This window comes from Gracilinanus agilis, chromosome 6 (genome assembly GCF_016433145.1).
Source record: "Gracilinanus agilis isolate LMUSP501 chromosome 6, AgileGrace, whole genome shotgun sequence".
NCBI classification, from domain to species: domain Eukaryota; kingdom Metazoa; phylum Chordata; class Mammalia; order Didelphimorphia; family Didelphidae; genus Gracilinanus; species Gracilinanus agilis.
The window spans coordinates 192,570,810-192,588,408 of record NC_058135.1 but is presented as its reverse complement, the minus strand read 5'-3'; the positions used below and the strand labels follow the sequence as shown (position 1 = coordinate 192,588,408).

The 17,599-nt window shown below is 38.3% G+C and overlaps 1 protein-coding gene across 1 annotated transcript in view; it reads left to right on the top strand.

Moving 5' to 3' along the window:
- The first annotated feature begins 8,889 nt into the window (after nucleotides 1-8,889).
- LOC123252439 (sodium-dependent phosphate transport protein 2B-like) overlaps nucleotides 8,890-17,599 on the top strand; it is a 69,409-nt gene continuing 60,699 nt past the window's right edge. Inside the window, exons 1-3 of the mRNA XM_044681750.1 lie at nucleotides 8,890-8,960; nucleotides 9,015-9,224; nucleotides 16,490-16,697. Coding sequence (XP_044537685.1) covers nucleotides 8,890-8,960; nucleotides 9,015-9,224; nucleotides 16,490-16,697 — 489 coding nt within the window. The remainder of the gene's footprint in view (nucleotides 8,961-9,014; nucleotides 9,225-16,489; nucleotides 16,698-17,599) is intronic.

Genomic DNA, 17,599 nt, shown 5'->3' with positions numbered 1-17,599 from the left:
CTTTCTAAGGTCTCTGCAATAAGGGGTTGGGAGCTACTTGTTTTCCTACTGACAATTATTATGAAAAACTAGGAATCGGCAGTTGAGTGCCTGTCTCACTATCTTGTTATACAAAAAAGAGGGCTGTGGTGGGCTGTGTGGAAACCTTGGATTATAGCCTTAAGGACAAGATGTAAACAAGATTTAATACCACTCAAACTGTGCTTTTCCTAGCTAATTCATATGAAGCAAACTACATTATTTGGCTATTAACTCCAAAACAAATGATAGTATTATGAAAATAATCATAAAGGCTAATAATATTATAATCATAAAAGGGGGGAAGGGGTTTCACATTCACATTATTCCTCCTTTGATACAAAGAAAGATGTGGGCATCATTCTATTGGATCAATTACAAGCTAAGGGACTACACAGGTGTTTCAGCACAATAATCAAGTAGAGTAAGGGCCAGAAATTGTAAGGGATAAAAGTTTAAAAAGGTTGGACTAAATTTATCAGTGTGTGGTTGCCAGGAGTTAATTCCAAGTGATTTTTTAGCAATTTATTTATAAAATAGAGGGAAAGAGTGAAAGTAGGGAAATGAGAAAGAGGGCAGATTAAGAAAATCTAGTTTAATTAACTAGACTATGTGCTCAAGCCCTGGATTTACTCCAGCAGGGCTTCAGAAGCCTTAGGCTAAGGGCCTAAGGGTCAGTTAACAAGGGTTTAGCCACAAGGCCTTCCCCCAGATGAGGGACCCCTCCAGAGTCTAGTACCTCCAGGAAAGCCAGGGAAGGGAGTCAGCTTTTTTCACTCACCCATGTGGTAGTCCTAATAGAAATACAAAGCAGTCCTCATCTAGAGCTCCTCCAGGGTCCAGTTGAAGGCTAAAAGCCCTCCTTACAGGAAGTTCTTGCCACTTACAAAGACCATTCCTTTCATCACTTCCTGTACCTTCCTCCCACTTTACATGTGCCAATTATTGCTAAATCTTTACTTAGGACTGCCCAAAGGGCAGTCAGTTGATTCTGATTCATCACCTAGTATTACACATGTGGGTCACAGAGCTCCCACACTTAAGGATAAGTGGGGTGTTTACAATTCTGGTGATTAAATCTAAAAATGGGCAGGGTAGACTTAATCCCATCTTCACAGTAAGTGAAGTGGGTAAACTTATGTGAATACAAGGATATTAAAGTTAGCTATTACCTTATTTGCTAATACAATAAAGTTCAAAGGCATATACATAGTTGAAAGCAAACATGAAAATGAAAATATTTGTCTGGGTCATATAGCAGTGTGACTAGGAATGTAATTCCTCACAGTCCCTAGAGCCTCTAGATACTTCTTGCAGGTGTCTTGCTTCTTCCAGGGCAATAAATTTAGCCCTCCCTCCATTTTTGTGAATCCAGTCTGTTAGTTTAGTCTCTAGGTAGGTCACCATGCAGTCCTCTATCTGTTCTACTAGTGGTTCTGAAGAAAATGAATCCCACCAGGTTGTCCCAGTTGAAAATGGGATTCAAATTTGTCTCCAGCAATATGCAGAGCCTAATGCAGGGAGTTAGATGCAGTGCTCCTTCACAATCATAGCCCTTCTGCTTTAGCTGGTAACTTACAAAATCTGCTACCAGGGCTAGAGTATCTGGAACTGGACTGGATTTGCCATGTAGGTGGATAACCTATTTGCATTTAGAAAAGTAAAATTAAGCAACAAGTCCACCTGAGACTAAATTAGGATCCTTGCAGATGTAAAAGAAACAGCTTGCAGTTGTATACTTAAAGATGACAATGCAACAGGAGGTTGAACAGAATATTAGCAGCATCTTTGAAGAGCTCATGCCTAAAAAATACACCTAAAGGACAATCTATAACATGCTTAGAAGTAAGCTAACATTTAGGAAGAAGATAAGTAGTAAAAACAGTTTACAATTATGAGAATAAGAATTCAAACAGTAATCAAGACTCACTTAAGAGTGAATTGTAATAAGCCACCATTCCCTCACTGAACAACGTGGCTATTCATGAGGGTGTGTCCCACCCAGATATAATATCCTCATTTACATGAGTGTGTTGTACTATCTGTATAATTTATCTCAAGAATTTATAATTCTCCATCATTGGTATCTCCTAAACAATTTATACATATGTAGACAATATGATTGATTAATTATAGCTCAGGTTCAATTTCCATAACCATATGAGCAAGAATTCATCCTGAAGCTAGCACTAGATGTATATAAATTAGTGGCTGTTGTATTTTGGGCAAAACTTTCAAATTTAGGTGTTAAATTTAGCAGTGACCCCTAGGTTAGGAATAAATGTTCAAAATCTGACACCATACAAAGCCTTTGTATGATTTTTATGGTCACAGTTGGGATCAGATAAGCTCAAACCATATTGAGGGAAAAGAGGGAAAAGATGACAAAGAATTTGTCCAGAGGTTACTAATCCTTAGAATAATTTTGGAATAGGCCTTGTCTTAGGTGATAGCAGCAAAAGTAATAAGAGAATTAGTTCTTCATTTTCCTGTGATATATAACAGCACAGATGAAAGAAGTCAAATTACTTTCAGGAGGAATCTCTAAGTTTATAGTAAATGCTGGAGCTCAAGTTAAGTATAGCAACTCAAAGGAGAAATCTTGGAGTTAAAATTGACATAAATTTGGTTGTAGAAACTTCATCTTAATAAGGGAGTCTAAAGGATGACTATTATTAAACTTTATTGATGGATCTCATCTCTGAGGGCTTATCTGTGTCCTTGTCATTACCAGTATCCCCAGTATTCTCAAAGTCACTGGTCTGAATTTCAGCATTCAGAATTCTAGGTTCATTAGTTTCTTGTTTCCTGTTTATAATCTGTAATTCACATTAAGAATCTATTTTTCAAGTAAGGTACTGGATCTAATCTGTAGGTATTACATCTTTAATATAATTAACACGAAAATAATATAGAGAAAATGATGTTCTTCCTTGTAGAATTGATTACAATCTTAGGGTTTGTTTTTTTTTTTAATTTTGACACTTAAAATTGAGTTTCCAGTGTTATATTGAATCTCTGGGAGCTTGAAGTTCACTTTTGATTGACAGATAAGTTAGTTGGATAGAATATTCCCAGAGAGGCATGCGGGACTCGGGAGGGAGGGCAATTGAGAACCCTGGGAGAGGTTCTGGGGTCTCTTTCCTGTCCCGAGGCTAGAGATCAGTGTGGATCCTGGTCTTGGAGATAGAGAGTTGCAAACACTACCTTGCAAGCTCCTCCTGTGTTTCCTGTACCGTTATCAACTTGCATTTGACCACCATCTCTGTGTCTACTGCCCCTAGATATTAGGAGTTTCTTCATCTTAGCTATCTAGGCTTCCCAGGGCCCAGGAGGGATCCGGGAAGTGGGCAGGCGATGAAGAAGAGGGTGGAAAAGGTGGATATATCTCAACTGTTAAGGCTTAAGATCTACAGAAGAAGAAGCTGAAGATTCCCAGCGGTTTACCTACTCTGGTTTAGCCCTGGCCAGGTTGGATCAGAGGGAAGCTATCATTTTAATTCTTCATTGCCTGCAGATACAGATTCATTAGTAGCAATTCAAGTAGGGTCTCCTAATACCTCAATCCTTACCATTATCTTTCTTATCAAATATATACAAAGTTTAAAGTACCTTCCTGAATTGATTTGCAAAGCTTATTTGGGAAGGGAGCCAACACAGTCAGATTATCAACATTATTCCAGCTGAAGAGCCCAATTTAATATCAATTAACCCCAGGTGGATCCTGAAGGGATAAACCACTTTGACCTGAAGGATCCTGCCTGGGCAACTGTTATAAAGGAGAAGTGCCATCTTATCATCTCTCTGTACTTCAACTTAATATACATCAAATAGAGTTAGTGACCTCCTTTAATATAACACCAGATAAAACTTATATTTCAAAGTTGAAATGTAGGCCAAAATTTTGTTTATCTCAACTTCAATTTCTAAAATATTTTCTTAGCTATCTTGTATCAAATATATTTTCTCAACTATATTAATATTAATGTATTTCTTTCATTTCTAAAATACTTTTTTAAAATTTCTATAAACAATTTCCCAGAAAATTTCCATATTACCATACAAAGTTAAACTTAAAGCTATATTTCTATGACCTTATTTTAGTTGTAATTTTCTTTAAAAATATTTTATTTCTGATTTTATTTTTCAAAGCTATAAATATAAAAGTATTTCAAAACTATTTTTCAAAACTATATTATCCCTCCTCTTAGAGATATATTGTACAGGTTAAAATTAATGTTTGGATAATGATTATATGAAATTATGTGGTTGTCAGTTTTCATTATATCTTGAGTGAGAAATTTATTTACAAATAGAGAAGAAACAATAAAGAAGAGAAATGTGAGGGGATTAGAGAGGTTATCTGTCATAGGATCAACTTCTCACCTTCTGAAGGTTAAGTTCTCATCAAAATAATTCACAGATTCCAGTTGATTGAATTTCTAAGAGTGAATCCTCTAAATACCTTGCTTCTCACCTAGTACTAAGTAGGGTGTTTAATATTTTGTTGATTCAATTCAAAAGTAGACAAAGGAGAGTTAATCCTGACTTCACAATCTAGTGAGGTACTAAGTAGGGGTACTTAAGTGATTGTTAACTCAGGATAGAGTCCAGAGGTTCCCAAACTTTTTTGGCCTACCACCCCCTTTCCAGAAAAAATATTACTTAGTGCTCCCTGGAAATTATGAAACTATTTATTGAACTCAAAATAGAATGTAATACAAAAAAAGTGTGGCCATCACTGCCTCCCTGGATGGCTGCAGCACCCACTGGGGGTGGTAACACCCACTTTGGGAATCACTGGGATAGACAATAGAGTAAAGAATTCCCTTTTACAATATAGTTATATCATAGTCTTAAACAAAATATGAATAGTCCCAAGTGCAATAAGCAGATCAAACATACTTAAAAATCTTCCTTTACATTCAAGCTTCTTATTGGCACTCTATTTTTCAAGCTTTCTCACCTGTCCTTTCCTCATTTAACTTGCTTAAAATAAAAGCATTTTCAAAATAATTTCACTCATTCTACACTTCTCTTCCCTTCTTATACTTACTTAGTCCCTCTAGTCTTAGAATATACAGTCTTTATATTTCCAATCATATTCCAGGATATCTACATGTAATAGTCCCAAAAAAATTTCAACATTAAGTTTTGACCTTTAAAAAGAGTTTCCCTCCTCTGGTTAATTTCTCAAGAACAACTAAACAATGCTACAAATATCCAATTTATAACAAATTTATAAAACCAATTTGTATGACAAGCAATTTATAAACTCATATGTAAAAATTCAAAATATACATGAGAGGATGACCATCATATATAACCCTTTTAAATCATATTAATAAACCATATATTCTAGTCATCCTGATGTTACACTAAAAGTTACTAAAGTGATCCAGGTAACAAAGTCTGTATTATTAGAAATTTTGGGGTTCTTGAATATAAATTTCCCCTGAGCCCACTGGCTTCCTGTCATTACCTGTTGACATAAACAGGGAGATAAAATTGAGGGGCTGGTGTTCCTCTTCCTTTTTGCTTCTTATCCACCTTGGTGGTGACAGGGAATGGTGGGCCACTTAAACAACCTAAACCAGCATGGCACATGACTTTATTTTCTAGAGACTACTAATAAATCTTATAAAACCATAATATTTTTAAAGTTATCATTTTATATTCATTTTATTTTTTACATTCATGGTGACCAGAAGTTGGAAAAAGAACTCTCAATTTTTTAAGATAGATAAATAAATTTTGCAAAGCCATGCTGTTGATAGCTCCAGATGTCTATTTTTGCTACTTCTGTTCCTGATCTTCTTTGCTGCTAATGCTGGCTGCCATGCCTCCCTGGAAGTGGAGCTCCTGCTGCTTCTGATGCTGTGATCCCTGCCTGAAGCTGCTTGGAGCTGGCTGGAGCTGCTTGGAATCCATCTCCCGAGGCTTGGGAAGTATAACTTCCCTTCTTTTTCATTGGGAAAAGCAAGCCTGGGTGTGTTTCCTCTTAGATATAATTAGCCTCCTAAAGGGATTTTACCTGAGGAAAGCTTCTAACTCTAACTCTCTCTGTCCACATGGCAGGGGAAGCATGTGGCCCTAGCCTTTTATCCCAACAGGGAAGGGAAAAGAAGGTTACTCTTCAAAACAGGAAGGAGAATTGCAAGCATGACTCACTCTATGGAAGAGCAATGCATTACCTATTTCAAACAACTATATTTTTTCTTCCTACCATTCCTGGGTGCACTGATCCTTGCAATTATCTTGCCCAATCTCTGTACCTCATCCCATATGGGGGTCATCCACACTATGCTCACTATGGGAGTTTCCGGAGCTCCAATAAAAGGAATTTGAATGGATAGAGAAGGAACTTTAAAGAGTGGAGGTGAATTTTAAGCCTTCTCAGACTCCATTGTTTTTTGAAAATCTCTGTATCTTATTATACTTTGCTAATTGTTTGCTTTACGACATAATTTTGTTGTTTTAAGTTCATATATTAATATGATCAATATCTTTCTGTTACACTGAATCATTTTAAGCTACTGTGTTTTTGGCTATTAGATAAATTGTATTACATGATTTTATTTGTACCCTCCCCATGACTGTACTAAAGCAAATATCATTGTTGAAGTTTATAGTGAACTTACATAAACCCTTTCATGAGATTACATGTTGTCTTAACAGTTTTTAGTCTACAAAATAGAATTGTATACAACATTTAAAGAATTTAATGAGTTAAATATCTCAATTGATTTTAAGGAATTTTCAGAAGTGATTTTTTAGAAATAAGGGTCCACTAGTAGTTGAAGAGATATGCTATGTGTTAAAAAGAAATGATAGGCTCCCTGATATATTTTGTAATAAAAGGGAGGTGGCTATCTATACAAATGGGAGGAGTAAAGAGGATGGAATCAGGCCCATCTTGAGGTTATAGAACTAGGGTATGGGTGTGGAAGCACCAGGGATCCTTCACCCAACTTGACAGATAAATAGGTGAAGTACTCTTCCTGCTAATATACCCAAGCTCCTTTAACTTCAGGATTCTATAGCCCTGCCCTGAGAAGGAAGTAATTCCCCATTGGATAAACAATGGAGTCAAACAGGAAGGAAATATGGCACTTCCTGATATAACTGTTAATGTATTAATATTAAAAATGATAGATGCTTGTATAAATATATAAATTAGTATTTTAATTAAAGCCATGTTGATAGATAAAATCATTAGACCACGCGCTTGTAAGCATTCAAAACTGCCGCCTCCATTTTGTCTCCTGTTTTCTGGCCATGGCCTACTCGCAAAAGAGACCACTCCCTCCTAACCCACGAGATTTAAGCTCTCCCCTGCGTCAAGAGGTTGGAGACGGAAATCAGTTGGACCATGTTGGATCACGGGAAATGTAGTTTTATACATTTCCCAAATTTCACTTTTTACAAATGGTGCTGACTAGCTGTAGCCTTTAGAATGCCTAGGCAGCTGTCCTTACTTGGCCCTAGATGAAAGGTAGGCAATGACTACAAGTTCTTAGGTTGAAAAGGTTGATGGATTTATTTGATGATGAAGTAATTAGGTGAAAGGGATTTGGTAAGAGGGTGAGGTAATCCAAGAACTTTTAAATAGCTAACCTCACAAAACTAGATTTGAGATGCTGAAGGTCTTCTTGTGAAGCTGAGGATAAGAATGCCTAAGCAGATTTAAACTCTAATGTGCTTCTCTGCTGACCCAGGGCTGGTAGGCCCTGGCTCAGTATGGTGTTGTCTTGTTCATTGCTATATATTGATATTCTTCTCTCTAAAGGATGGATAGATTTGCCAAATGTGTTGCTAATAGTTGGCCTGCAGTGTTAGTTTAAGTCTACCTGCCTAAGTAAGCTAAACTCATGTTCCACCTTCCTCCAACCCGGGTCCCAAACCCAAAGGGCTAGAAGGAAAAGTGACCAAGTCAGGGGTCTGAGAGCTCTTTATATACCCTGACTTCAAACTGTAAGGCTGGCACCAGCCCCTGTGTCATACCAGGCTCTATATTCTACCTGAGGAACTGCCATCTTGCCCCATGGCACATGGCTATATGATTTTACATACTACACTTTATTTATCTCCTTTAGATCTTTCTCTAGATCTTGGATAATGGGATGGTATGTAGTTCTTCAGAGATAGTATGAATGGAGGAGGGATCAGGTGCCCAAGGCCTTAGTTGGCTATAGTTGGTGAGGGAGGAAACACACACTCCTCTCACAATAGCTGTGGATGCAATCTATGCCTCTCCTCCCTGACAGGCTTGGTTGATTAAACCTGTCAGTTGTTTCCTTCTAACAATTGCCCAGGTTGGGACTCTTTTTTTCCCTGTTCTTTTAACTTACTTATATCTCCTTTTATGTCTAATACTTTATACATTTTTATATAAAGCCATATACTTGATAATTTATTATTTGAGAATCAAATTATAGGAAGATTAAAAAGTTGCCAAGGTAGTTTTAGATGTTGAAGAATGAAATGACTCCTCAAAAAGAAACATTAGAAGGCATGCACTTCTAGGTGAATGTCAGTGAAGGGAGTATTTATTTTCAGGCAACGTCAATATAATACCCATCCTATTCACATTCATTTCTTCTCTGAAGGCCCCCTGAAAAGGGAATAACAAAAACCACTAGAGGCAGTTGCAGCTCCCTGAGAGATGACAGGTGGAAAGCATCTCCACTCTGGGATGCACCTCAGTCTTTTTCTCTCATTTGGAACTGGATCTCCATCTTGATAAATGTCTTGATATTCTCATCTTGGATATGTTCATCCACAGCAGCCAATGCTTTGGCTGCACCACCCTTGTAATGCTCTATGAGCTCCTCAGCATACGCAATCCACACACAATTGTGGCAGCCACTCATGCAGCAGTTTGTAGGGGGTGGCAATATAGGAGGCGGAGGATATGGGGATTCTGAAGAACCTCTTTCAGAGTGAGAGGAACTTTTTTGGTCAGGTAGTGGATCAGTCTTCATGTTGTTTTTTAGGGTGTCTGCTTCACAACCTTGGCCTGTCTCAATCTTCCCAAAAGTCCTGCTGATCCTACTAAGGACTCTTGTACAGTACCTGTTAAGAATTCCAGAGAACCCCAAGTGCCTTCTAGCACAACTGCAGATTTCGAATGGCTCTGGGCAGAAGACGGCGGCCACGGCGGCCGCCCCTGGTCTTAGGCCACCCCAGGTTGGGACTCTTGAGAGGTTAGACAGATGGTTAACTTAACTAGTCCCCAATCTAAGGGTGAATTAGTTGTTGATAAGGGTATTGATTGGCTATTGGAAACATTGTTATCTGACTCCGTATTGATCTCCCTTTCCCAAGGGCTTTGGTAGAATAACCACTCAGGAAAGGTATTTGTTGGTAAATCACTCTATTGAAACTATTAATTCAGAAAGGAAAACAAGGTAATAGGTTTGAGGATCTGGGAACCCTATTGCTATTTGTTTGGTTACTAAACTAATTGTTGATCAAGTCTGGAGATTGCTAGGCTGGTAGAAGCTGGAGGTCTTTACCCTCTTACTAACTCTGACCTGACCTGGCCACAGCCAAGCCAGAGACTAGGGAAGGCTATTGACGTTGATGTTGATAGATGATCTATATACTCTTTCAGCTCTACTATCAATGGTGTTGATTGATCACTAGCTCTCTCTCAGTCAAGTACAGGTTACAGGTTTCAGGCCTACCCTCTTCCACCCTTCACCTTCCTCTGTCCCTGTTCTTGATCCAAAAGAAGCCTGCTCAAATCTGAGCTCCTAACTGTTGTTCCTTGGGGGTATTTATAGGGTGGGGCCAACTGATTTTTGCCCCTGGCTCACAGTACCTGGGAACATTCCAAATTCTCAACTGCAATCCCTGTCAGTCAAGGTTGCATCCATCTTATCCCAGATAATGATTTTTAACATATGGCACTATTGTATTTTATTTTCTCACTTCTGCATTTATAAAAATATAATGAATGAGAAATCTGAAGTGATTTTCACTATTTAATTCTCTGCTCCACGTGAAATGGGTGGGACATTTTGGTAAGAGGTGTGTAAACTGTTATAGTCCCATACCAGAGGGAACAAGATACCCAAGAGGCTTAGTTACCCTGTAATGGTTTATAATCTCATCCAGGAGGTGTGAAGGATTTTCCCTGTGAAGGATTTTATATTCGTACCTCTTCAGATTATTCTACTTTTCCACCAGAAGGATCTAAACTTCTTGGTGACATTTTAGGCACATAAAGTTTTTTATCAGCTTTGTGTTTTTTCTAGGCTCTGCCACATTTTGGATGAAGACAGTAATAGATTTTGCGAAAAATATCTCAGCCAATGTTGAAAGATTTGCTATACCTGTAGAATTTTTGAAAAGTACAGATTCTTAAAATATAACACAGCAAGTGGCTATATAGAAACTCATGTGAATCCTATATGGTAATGAGTTTGTTTGCTATTGTCATTAAATGTGTTATTATAATTTTGGGAATTTTGATACTTCTTTGAATGTGCATTATCTACTAAATTACTGTTTTTATAAATCTGCCATTTTGTGAAAATCATTTGCACTCACAGAAGTTTATGGCAAAGTTTAAAAAGAAATGGATCTCATTTTTTGGGTGAGAAACTTTTTGCTGATCCTAAGCTATATATTTTTGATTTTTTAAAACATTCTTTTTATTATTCTTTTCCCTTGTATGTGCAATACAGTATTTGAGTTTCTTTTTTCTCTCATTTTGAATTTGAACACATTATCAATATTAATCTTTTTTTATATTGTAGTAATATATATACATATATTTGCCATAATATTAATGCATACCCAAAAGCTTTAGACTATGGAAACCAGCCATTTATTGATAAATGTTATGGGACTGTGATTAATGTTTGTGTCTGATTCCAGGAGAAGGGAACAAAAGAGGCACTATACAGTACAAAAAAGCACAAGATCAAGGAGACCAACCAATTCCAATGGGATTGATGAGAATCTATACTGTGCCTAAAAGCACAAGGTCAAAAAAGACCACACCAATCCAGGTAGGATGGATGAACTTCTATTCATCAAAAACATCAAGAAAGTCATCTCTGAAGATCAACAGACATTTATAACCAGCCAAATTTAGTTCAGCTACTAGGCCAAGCTTGTCAAGCCAGTGTGGCAGAATTCTGTTCAAGGCTTTTCCCCAAGGGGATTTGCCTAGCTGTTTATCAATTAGTTTTAGTTTAGCTTAATCCTCTTAACCTCTATCCTCATTCATCAATCCTTGATCCTCACATCCTCAAGATATATCTGTTACTTTTAAATTAAAATAGTTACTGGTTGCTAAGATCTGGTTTCTAGTCTAGTCCATCATCTGCAAGAAGAATTCACTGTCTAGCTCTGACAGTTGGGCTTAATTTCCTGGCTGAGGAGGATTTCTCAGGCTAATTATTACCTCTGACCTGAGATTAACTCCTAATCAATTCAAGATCATCTCTATCAATTCACAGTCAGATCAATATAATCAATATATCATCAAGAAGATATTAGAATACATAGCCTCAAAGAAACAGGGATTTAGGCCTGTTTTCAGTTGGGAATTCTAACAGTCAGCCTTCTAGACCTCCCCAGAGGGAAGTGTTGTCCAACTGCTGATTAGAGTGTAGCCTATTGAATATTATCCCTGATGAAAATCTGCACAATGCCTAGAAGACAAGATCAAAAAAGACCAAACCAATCTAGGTAGGATTGATGAACTTCTACATCAATACTAAAGGACTTGAACTTAATGTTTGGGGTTTGAGGATGTAGCTATTCTGACATATGTTAGAAGCCAGCCTCTCCTGAGCCACATCCTAGTCAAGTACCAAAGTTTGGCTATTATCTTGGCTCCCCCTATCCCTGAGAGTGAAGGTAAATCATACCAGGGAATGACACTTCCCTTGCACACAAAAATTGAGTTCTCACTTATAGCATGGCAACTTCCTGTAGTCTTGGCTGCCAATGGCTAAGTACAATATTATTGCATTTTGTCCTACAGACTTGTGGGATAGAAATCACTTTAATTGGGTCCTGATTCAAGGACCTGTTATAAGTTAATTTTTCCTTTACTTAAATTTTTGCATATAAGACTGACATTTTATATTTCATTCCACAACTTATTTTTTCTTTTATTTGAATTTGTTGATGGTTTTGAATTTCTTTTTTGCCAATTGATTCATTCTATCCTCCTCAGGGGGGCATTTGTTATTATTCTCCTTAGGGGGGTATTATTATTATCATCCTATAATGCAAAGTTTAAAATCTTTTGAGAGTAATTTCAGGATAAGAAACTTGCTACCTCCTCAAATACAGAAAGTGAACCATTTGGAAAAGGCACCATGAAGATGCTGCAGATAACCTGCACTGCATCAAGAAGATCCAGAATGAACTTTGGAGTGCAGTTGATTGAACTGTGGGTGGTTGAATGCATTTGTTTTGAAAGTTGTTATAAACAAAAGGGGTCCTAAGGAGATATAGATGTACAATAATGTGCATGTGTCTATCTGTAATCTCCTCAGCTACAGATGATGGAGGAACACCAACTCCAATCACCCTTGATAGTTGTTATAATTTTCCCTTTCTCTCTAACAGTTGCCCAGGGAGGACCCTTGAGAGGTTAGATAGATACGTAACCAATATGTTGACCAATACCAAAGATAAAGTCTCATATGTGACCATGCCCTCCGTGTCCTCATCTTCCTTCTAATAGTCCTGGGAAGTCTATATTAATAGGACTGTTGATTTGGCTGGGATAAAGTTTGGTATCTGACTGAGTTTGACTCCTTCCCCAAGGGTTGATTCTAGTCCAGATTCTAATATTATTATAATCATGAAAGGGGATAGGGGGTGTTAAACTGGAAAAAAAAAACACTGCAAATTAAATGGTCAAAAAAGCCATATCTTTAATCTGAAGAGGAATTTGGTACAATTCTTAGGCCTCCACACAGAGCCACTCCCCCCAAACCACGCGGAGCTAAAGGACTCTTGACTACTCTGGGTACTGATTCCTGGGAGAAATCACCATGCAACTCTGAGTAACAAAAGAATTTGGGGAGCTTATATACCTTTTGGGGAAAATAAGGATAGGGGTATAGTTCGTTGGCTTTACAATGGCATTTTTTATGCCAAAAGATCTGATGACAATGACAGAAATTACAACCAACAAATGGACAGTTCTTAATGGCACAAGTGTTAATTGAACTAGAAAGTATAAAGTATAAAAAAGTATAAAGTATAAAAAAGTTTAAAAAAAATCACTGAGTGGTAATATATTGTTATTAGCTAAACTTTCCAAGGCCTCTGCAATGAGGCGTTGGGGGCTACTTGTTTTCCTGCTGACAGTTATTATGAAATAACAGGAGTCAGCAGCCGAGTGCCTGTCTCACTGTCTTGTTATACAAAAAAGAGGGCTGTGGTGGTCTATGTGGAAACACTTGAGTTATAGGCTTAAGGTCAAGATGTAAACAAGATTTGATACCACCCAAACTGTGTTTCTCCTAGCTTACTCATATGAAGCAAACTATATTATTTGACTATTAACTCCAAAATAAATGATTGTGTTATGAAAATAATCATAAAGGCTAATACTATTACAATCATAAAAGGGGGTAGGGCAGTGATGGGCAACTTTTTAAAGAGGGGGCCAAAGGAAAAGAAATGCTCATCTGTCAATCTGTTTCTAAGGCAACTCTTTCCAAGTTTCATTGTATTGTATCCTACTCATTGTATTTGTCAGATTAGGAATAACATTGCAATGCCAGATAGAACATTTCAGGGGGCCACATCTGGCCTGCAGCCATAGTTTGCCCATGACTGGGGTAGGGAGTTTCACACTCATAGCAGTAAAACCACTGCTCTAATTTCTGAATGTGCTGATGACTGTTGTTCTTGCCCTGGAACTGGACTTTTTATAAGAGCATGGCAATCTGGAGAAGGACAAAGCAATCCACAATAAAGTTTCTGAAAGGTTCAAAGACTCTGAATTGCTAGATAAGAAGTCCCAGTCTGAGATCCAATTTTAGGAGAAAGGCTGAAACAAAGATATCCTACAGTAGCAGAGCCTTAAAGTGAATGGGAGAGGAGAAAAGATGGATAATTTCTTGTTCTATGTGCCCTTTCTCCCTTGGAGTCATGCTAGGGGCAGATGGGCAGTTATCCACTGCAAAAATTAAGCTATAAACCTTTGCCATGCCTACCCTTCACTCTAGAACCCAAAGTATTGGCAGACAGGGCTGGCTCAGCATTGGCAGAAGCAGGGCTCAAAATACCATCCTTATCAGGACCTTCTGTCTTGTGTGGTTTCTGGCTTGCTGAAAGACCTGGGACAACCAGAGGGATTTTACAAGATGAAAACTGACAAGACCTTGTTTTGAAGCCCTAAATAGTTTTCAGGAGCAAAAAGCCCAAGGAAAGAGCTCCATGGCTTGAATAGACTTAGCTCTACTTTTATTTGTAAATGTTTGGATGCTAAGGCGCATGACTTTTCCCAGAAAAGTCCTGACTGTAAATAGAACTTCCCTGGCCCCACAAAGTTGGGAGACAGGGCATCCCTGGGTAGGGAAGATGCCAGTGAGTGACCTGTAACACCCAGCCCAGACCTATTAAGCCATGTGTCCATCCATTCCTGGCCACATTGAAACTTGGAGAAGGGGGTAGGTGGAGAACTGTCCATACCCAGCAGAAACTGGAATTGGTCAACAGCATGTACTGTGGCAGCTTCTCTGGAATGGCTGGGTATGTATGTTTGAGCTGCTTCCAAAGGCTGATGACCACGTTGACCAATACCAAAGATAAAGTCTCATATGTGACCATGCCCTCCGTGTCCTCATCTTCCTTCTAATAGTCCTGGGCAGTCTATAACTAATTTCTAGAATATTAATAAGGTATTTCTGAAGGGTAAGGTACCTTAAGATCTGTGTCTTGTCTGAACCAGAGAAAGTACCTATTGTATTAGCCACTTGGCCCTTTACTTGAGTGGGGAAGTCCTCAAAGGATTCTGAGGTGAATGGCCTTGCTGTATGTTCTTCTTCTATCTGGGTCCTTGCATCTCTGTCTCTTTCAAAGAGAGGAAAACCTGACAGGTCTTTGGAGAGGAGGTAGACTGTCAGGTGGTCATGTCATACGGAAAATATGGATTAAAAAATCATGACTATCTTCAAATTATAGCCTTTTTCTGTATCCCCAAGGGATAACAGCCTGGCTGGACAAGAAGCACCTTTCTCAATTTATTAGGAATGAGTGTTGTTCATTTCTATTTCCTGTCCTCTTTGGCCCTTAAAATCCTGCTTTTTAAAGGTTTGAGCCAGTCAGCAGTCCCAGAGGGTAATTCTGACGGTTAAATTATCTTTCAGCCTTGGTCCCCAAATCCCTTTTTATAATGGTGTGTAGGGATATGTGTGTTTATGCACATGGGCAGAGTGAGGGAACCCCTACATTCTAGCAGCTCAGATGCCCTCTCTTTGCCTTTCATAGGGCCTCCTTCGAAGAATTAATGATCTTCTCTTGCCTTTAAACCAGCCACATCCATCACTTCCCTCTGAAACAGTCTATCCAATATTGTCACCTGATCCTACCTATCTAGGCTCTACCAACAATTCCTCAGCTCCAAAGAGTATATAGGAAAGGGAACTATAGATTAAGGAAGGCCAGCCCATTCCCCAGATCCTGTGTTACTCCATTTTGGGTCATATGGAACATAATTCTTTGGAGTCAGACATTAATAAATTCTGTATGTGTGTGTGTGTGTGTGTGTGCGTGTGCGTGTGCATATGTGTATATGTATATATATACATATACACATATATAGTCATTGAATGGTACAGCTTTTTAATGTTATATTGGAAGTAACTTGCATGATTATGGTTTCATATTGCTCCTCTTGGGAAATAAGGAAAGGTTTATCAATTACACACACACACACATATATATATATACTGTAAAGTTAAAAATACCTTGTACAACCTTTCTCCTTTAAAACTACATTACCCATAATTCCTTAAGCCTTTTCCTATTGGTTGGGAGTTAAAACTACATTACCCAAACTCCTTTTCACCATACCCATATATTCCTGTAGCCTTTTCCTATTGGTTGTGGGTTTTGCGGGCTGTTTTTGATATGGTCATGGTGGGCGTGGTGTCGGGGTTTTTTTGGAGAGAAGGTGTTGTGGTGAAGGGTGAGTTAGGCTTCTTCCCCAGGGCTTTAAATAAAAATCCTTATAAATATCATACTTTGGAGGCATTGAATATTAATTTCAATCTTTACAGTTAGCGACTTAAAGGAAGGGACTTTCGAACTCCCCGTAAAAAATAGTTCCCAGCTGCTCCTCCCCCCCCTCCCCCCAGGGCAGAGCTTTCTGCAGCTTTTGCTGAGGGGCTGCCTCCCAATTTTTTCCCCAATCTGCATTTTCCCACCCAGGCGTCTTTCACAGGCCTTCCTCACCCGCTCCACCCTTGTGCTGGTTCCTCAGACTGCTGCAGCCTTCCAGGACCTCCCAAGTGCTTTTCCCACCCCTTGACTGCCTGGCTGAGTGGGGTTTTTTAAAAACCCTCCGCTGTTTTCAGCCCCAAGAGGCAGCCAGCACCAGACTTAAGGTGCTTTATTTACTATTGCGGTTTCCTGCTACTACGGACCAGACCGTTTTTGAGACTCTCCAGCTGACCTGCCTTCTGTGGTTGGTAAGCTTCAAAACGCCCCGCAGCCTCTAGCCCCTTTTATCTTGCAAACACCCCTAACCTCTAACTGGGCTTTTTGCCTTGGTGTGGGGAGGTCCTGACCCTTTTTCATCCACGCCAGCCTGATTTCCAGCTTCCCTGCCCAACTGGGGTTTAAAAATAAGCAAGATAATTACTTCAACCCCCAGTTTCTGACTGTGAAGACTTTAGAGCGAATCTGCCCTGTTTTGTAGCCATATCCTCCATTTTGGTTTCTGGCAAACATAGTCAGGCCCCTTACCTGCCACTCCTACCCTTCTCTAGTGACCATTTGGCCACTAGAGGTCAATAGAGAAAAAAATAAAATAAGATAAAATATTTGTTCCCCTTTTCTCTGTTTTCTACCCCCTTCTTCCTGCTGAACAACAACACCAAATAAGTATATAAATAAATAAAGGCATTAAAAATTCTTTTTAATTAAAAAAAATTTAAATTAATATAAAAATTTTTTTACAAATTTAATATAATTATAAATTATATGTTATAAACAAATTATAATATTTAATATGCATGGATAAATTATAATTAATTTCTTCAAATGAAACCATTAAAAATAATAATAATAATATACAATACCCATTAGTTTGCCCCTAACCCCAAATTAAATAAACAAATCAATATATACATTAAAACTTATTCTGTTTTCCACTTCCCTTTAATCTGTTTTTTTTTAATTATCACAATGTTCAGCAGTATAAATGCCACCCTACAAGAAACCTTTGCAGTTTTTGCCCAATTAGGAACTTATAGAGTTCCTGATTACCTCCTTGTTTCTATGTGGCTTGTAGGGTTTTTTAAATTCTTCATTGGATGGTCACAAATGAGGAGAATGCAAGCCAATATGCAAGCTCAAATGAACCAGATAG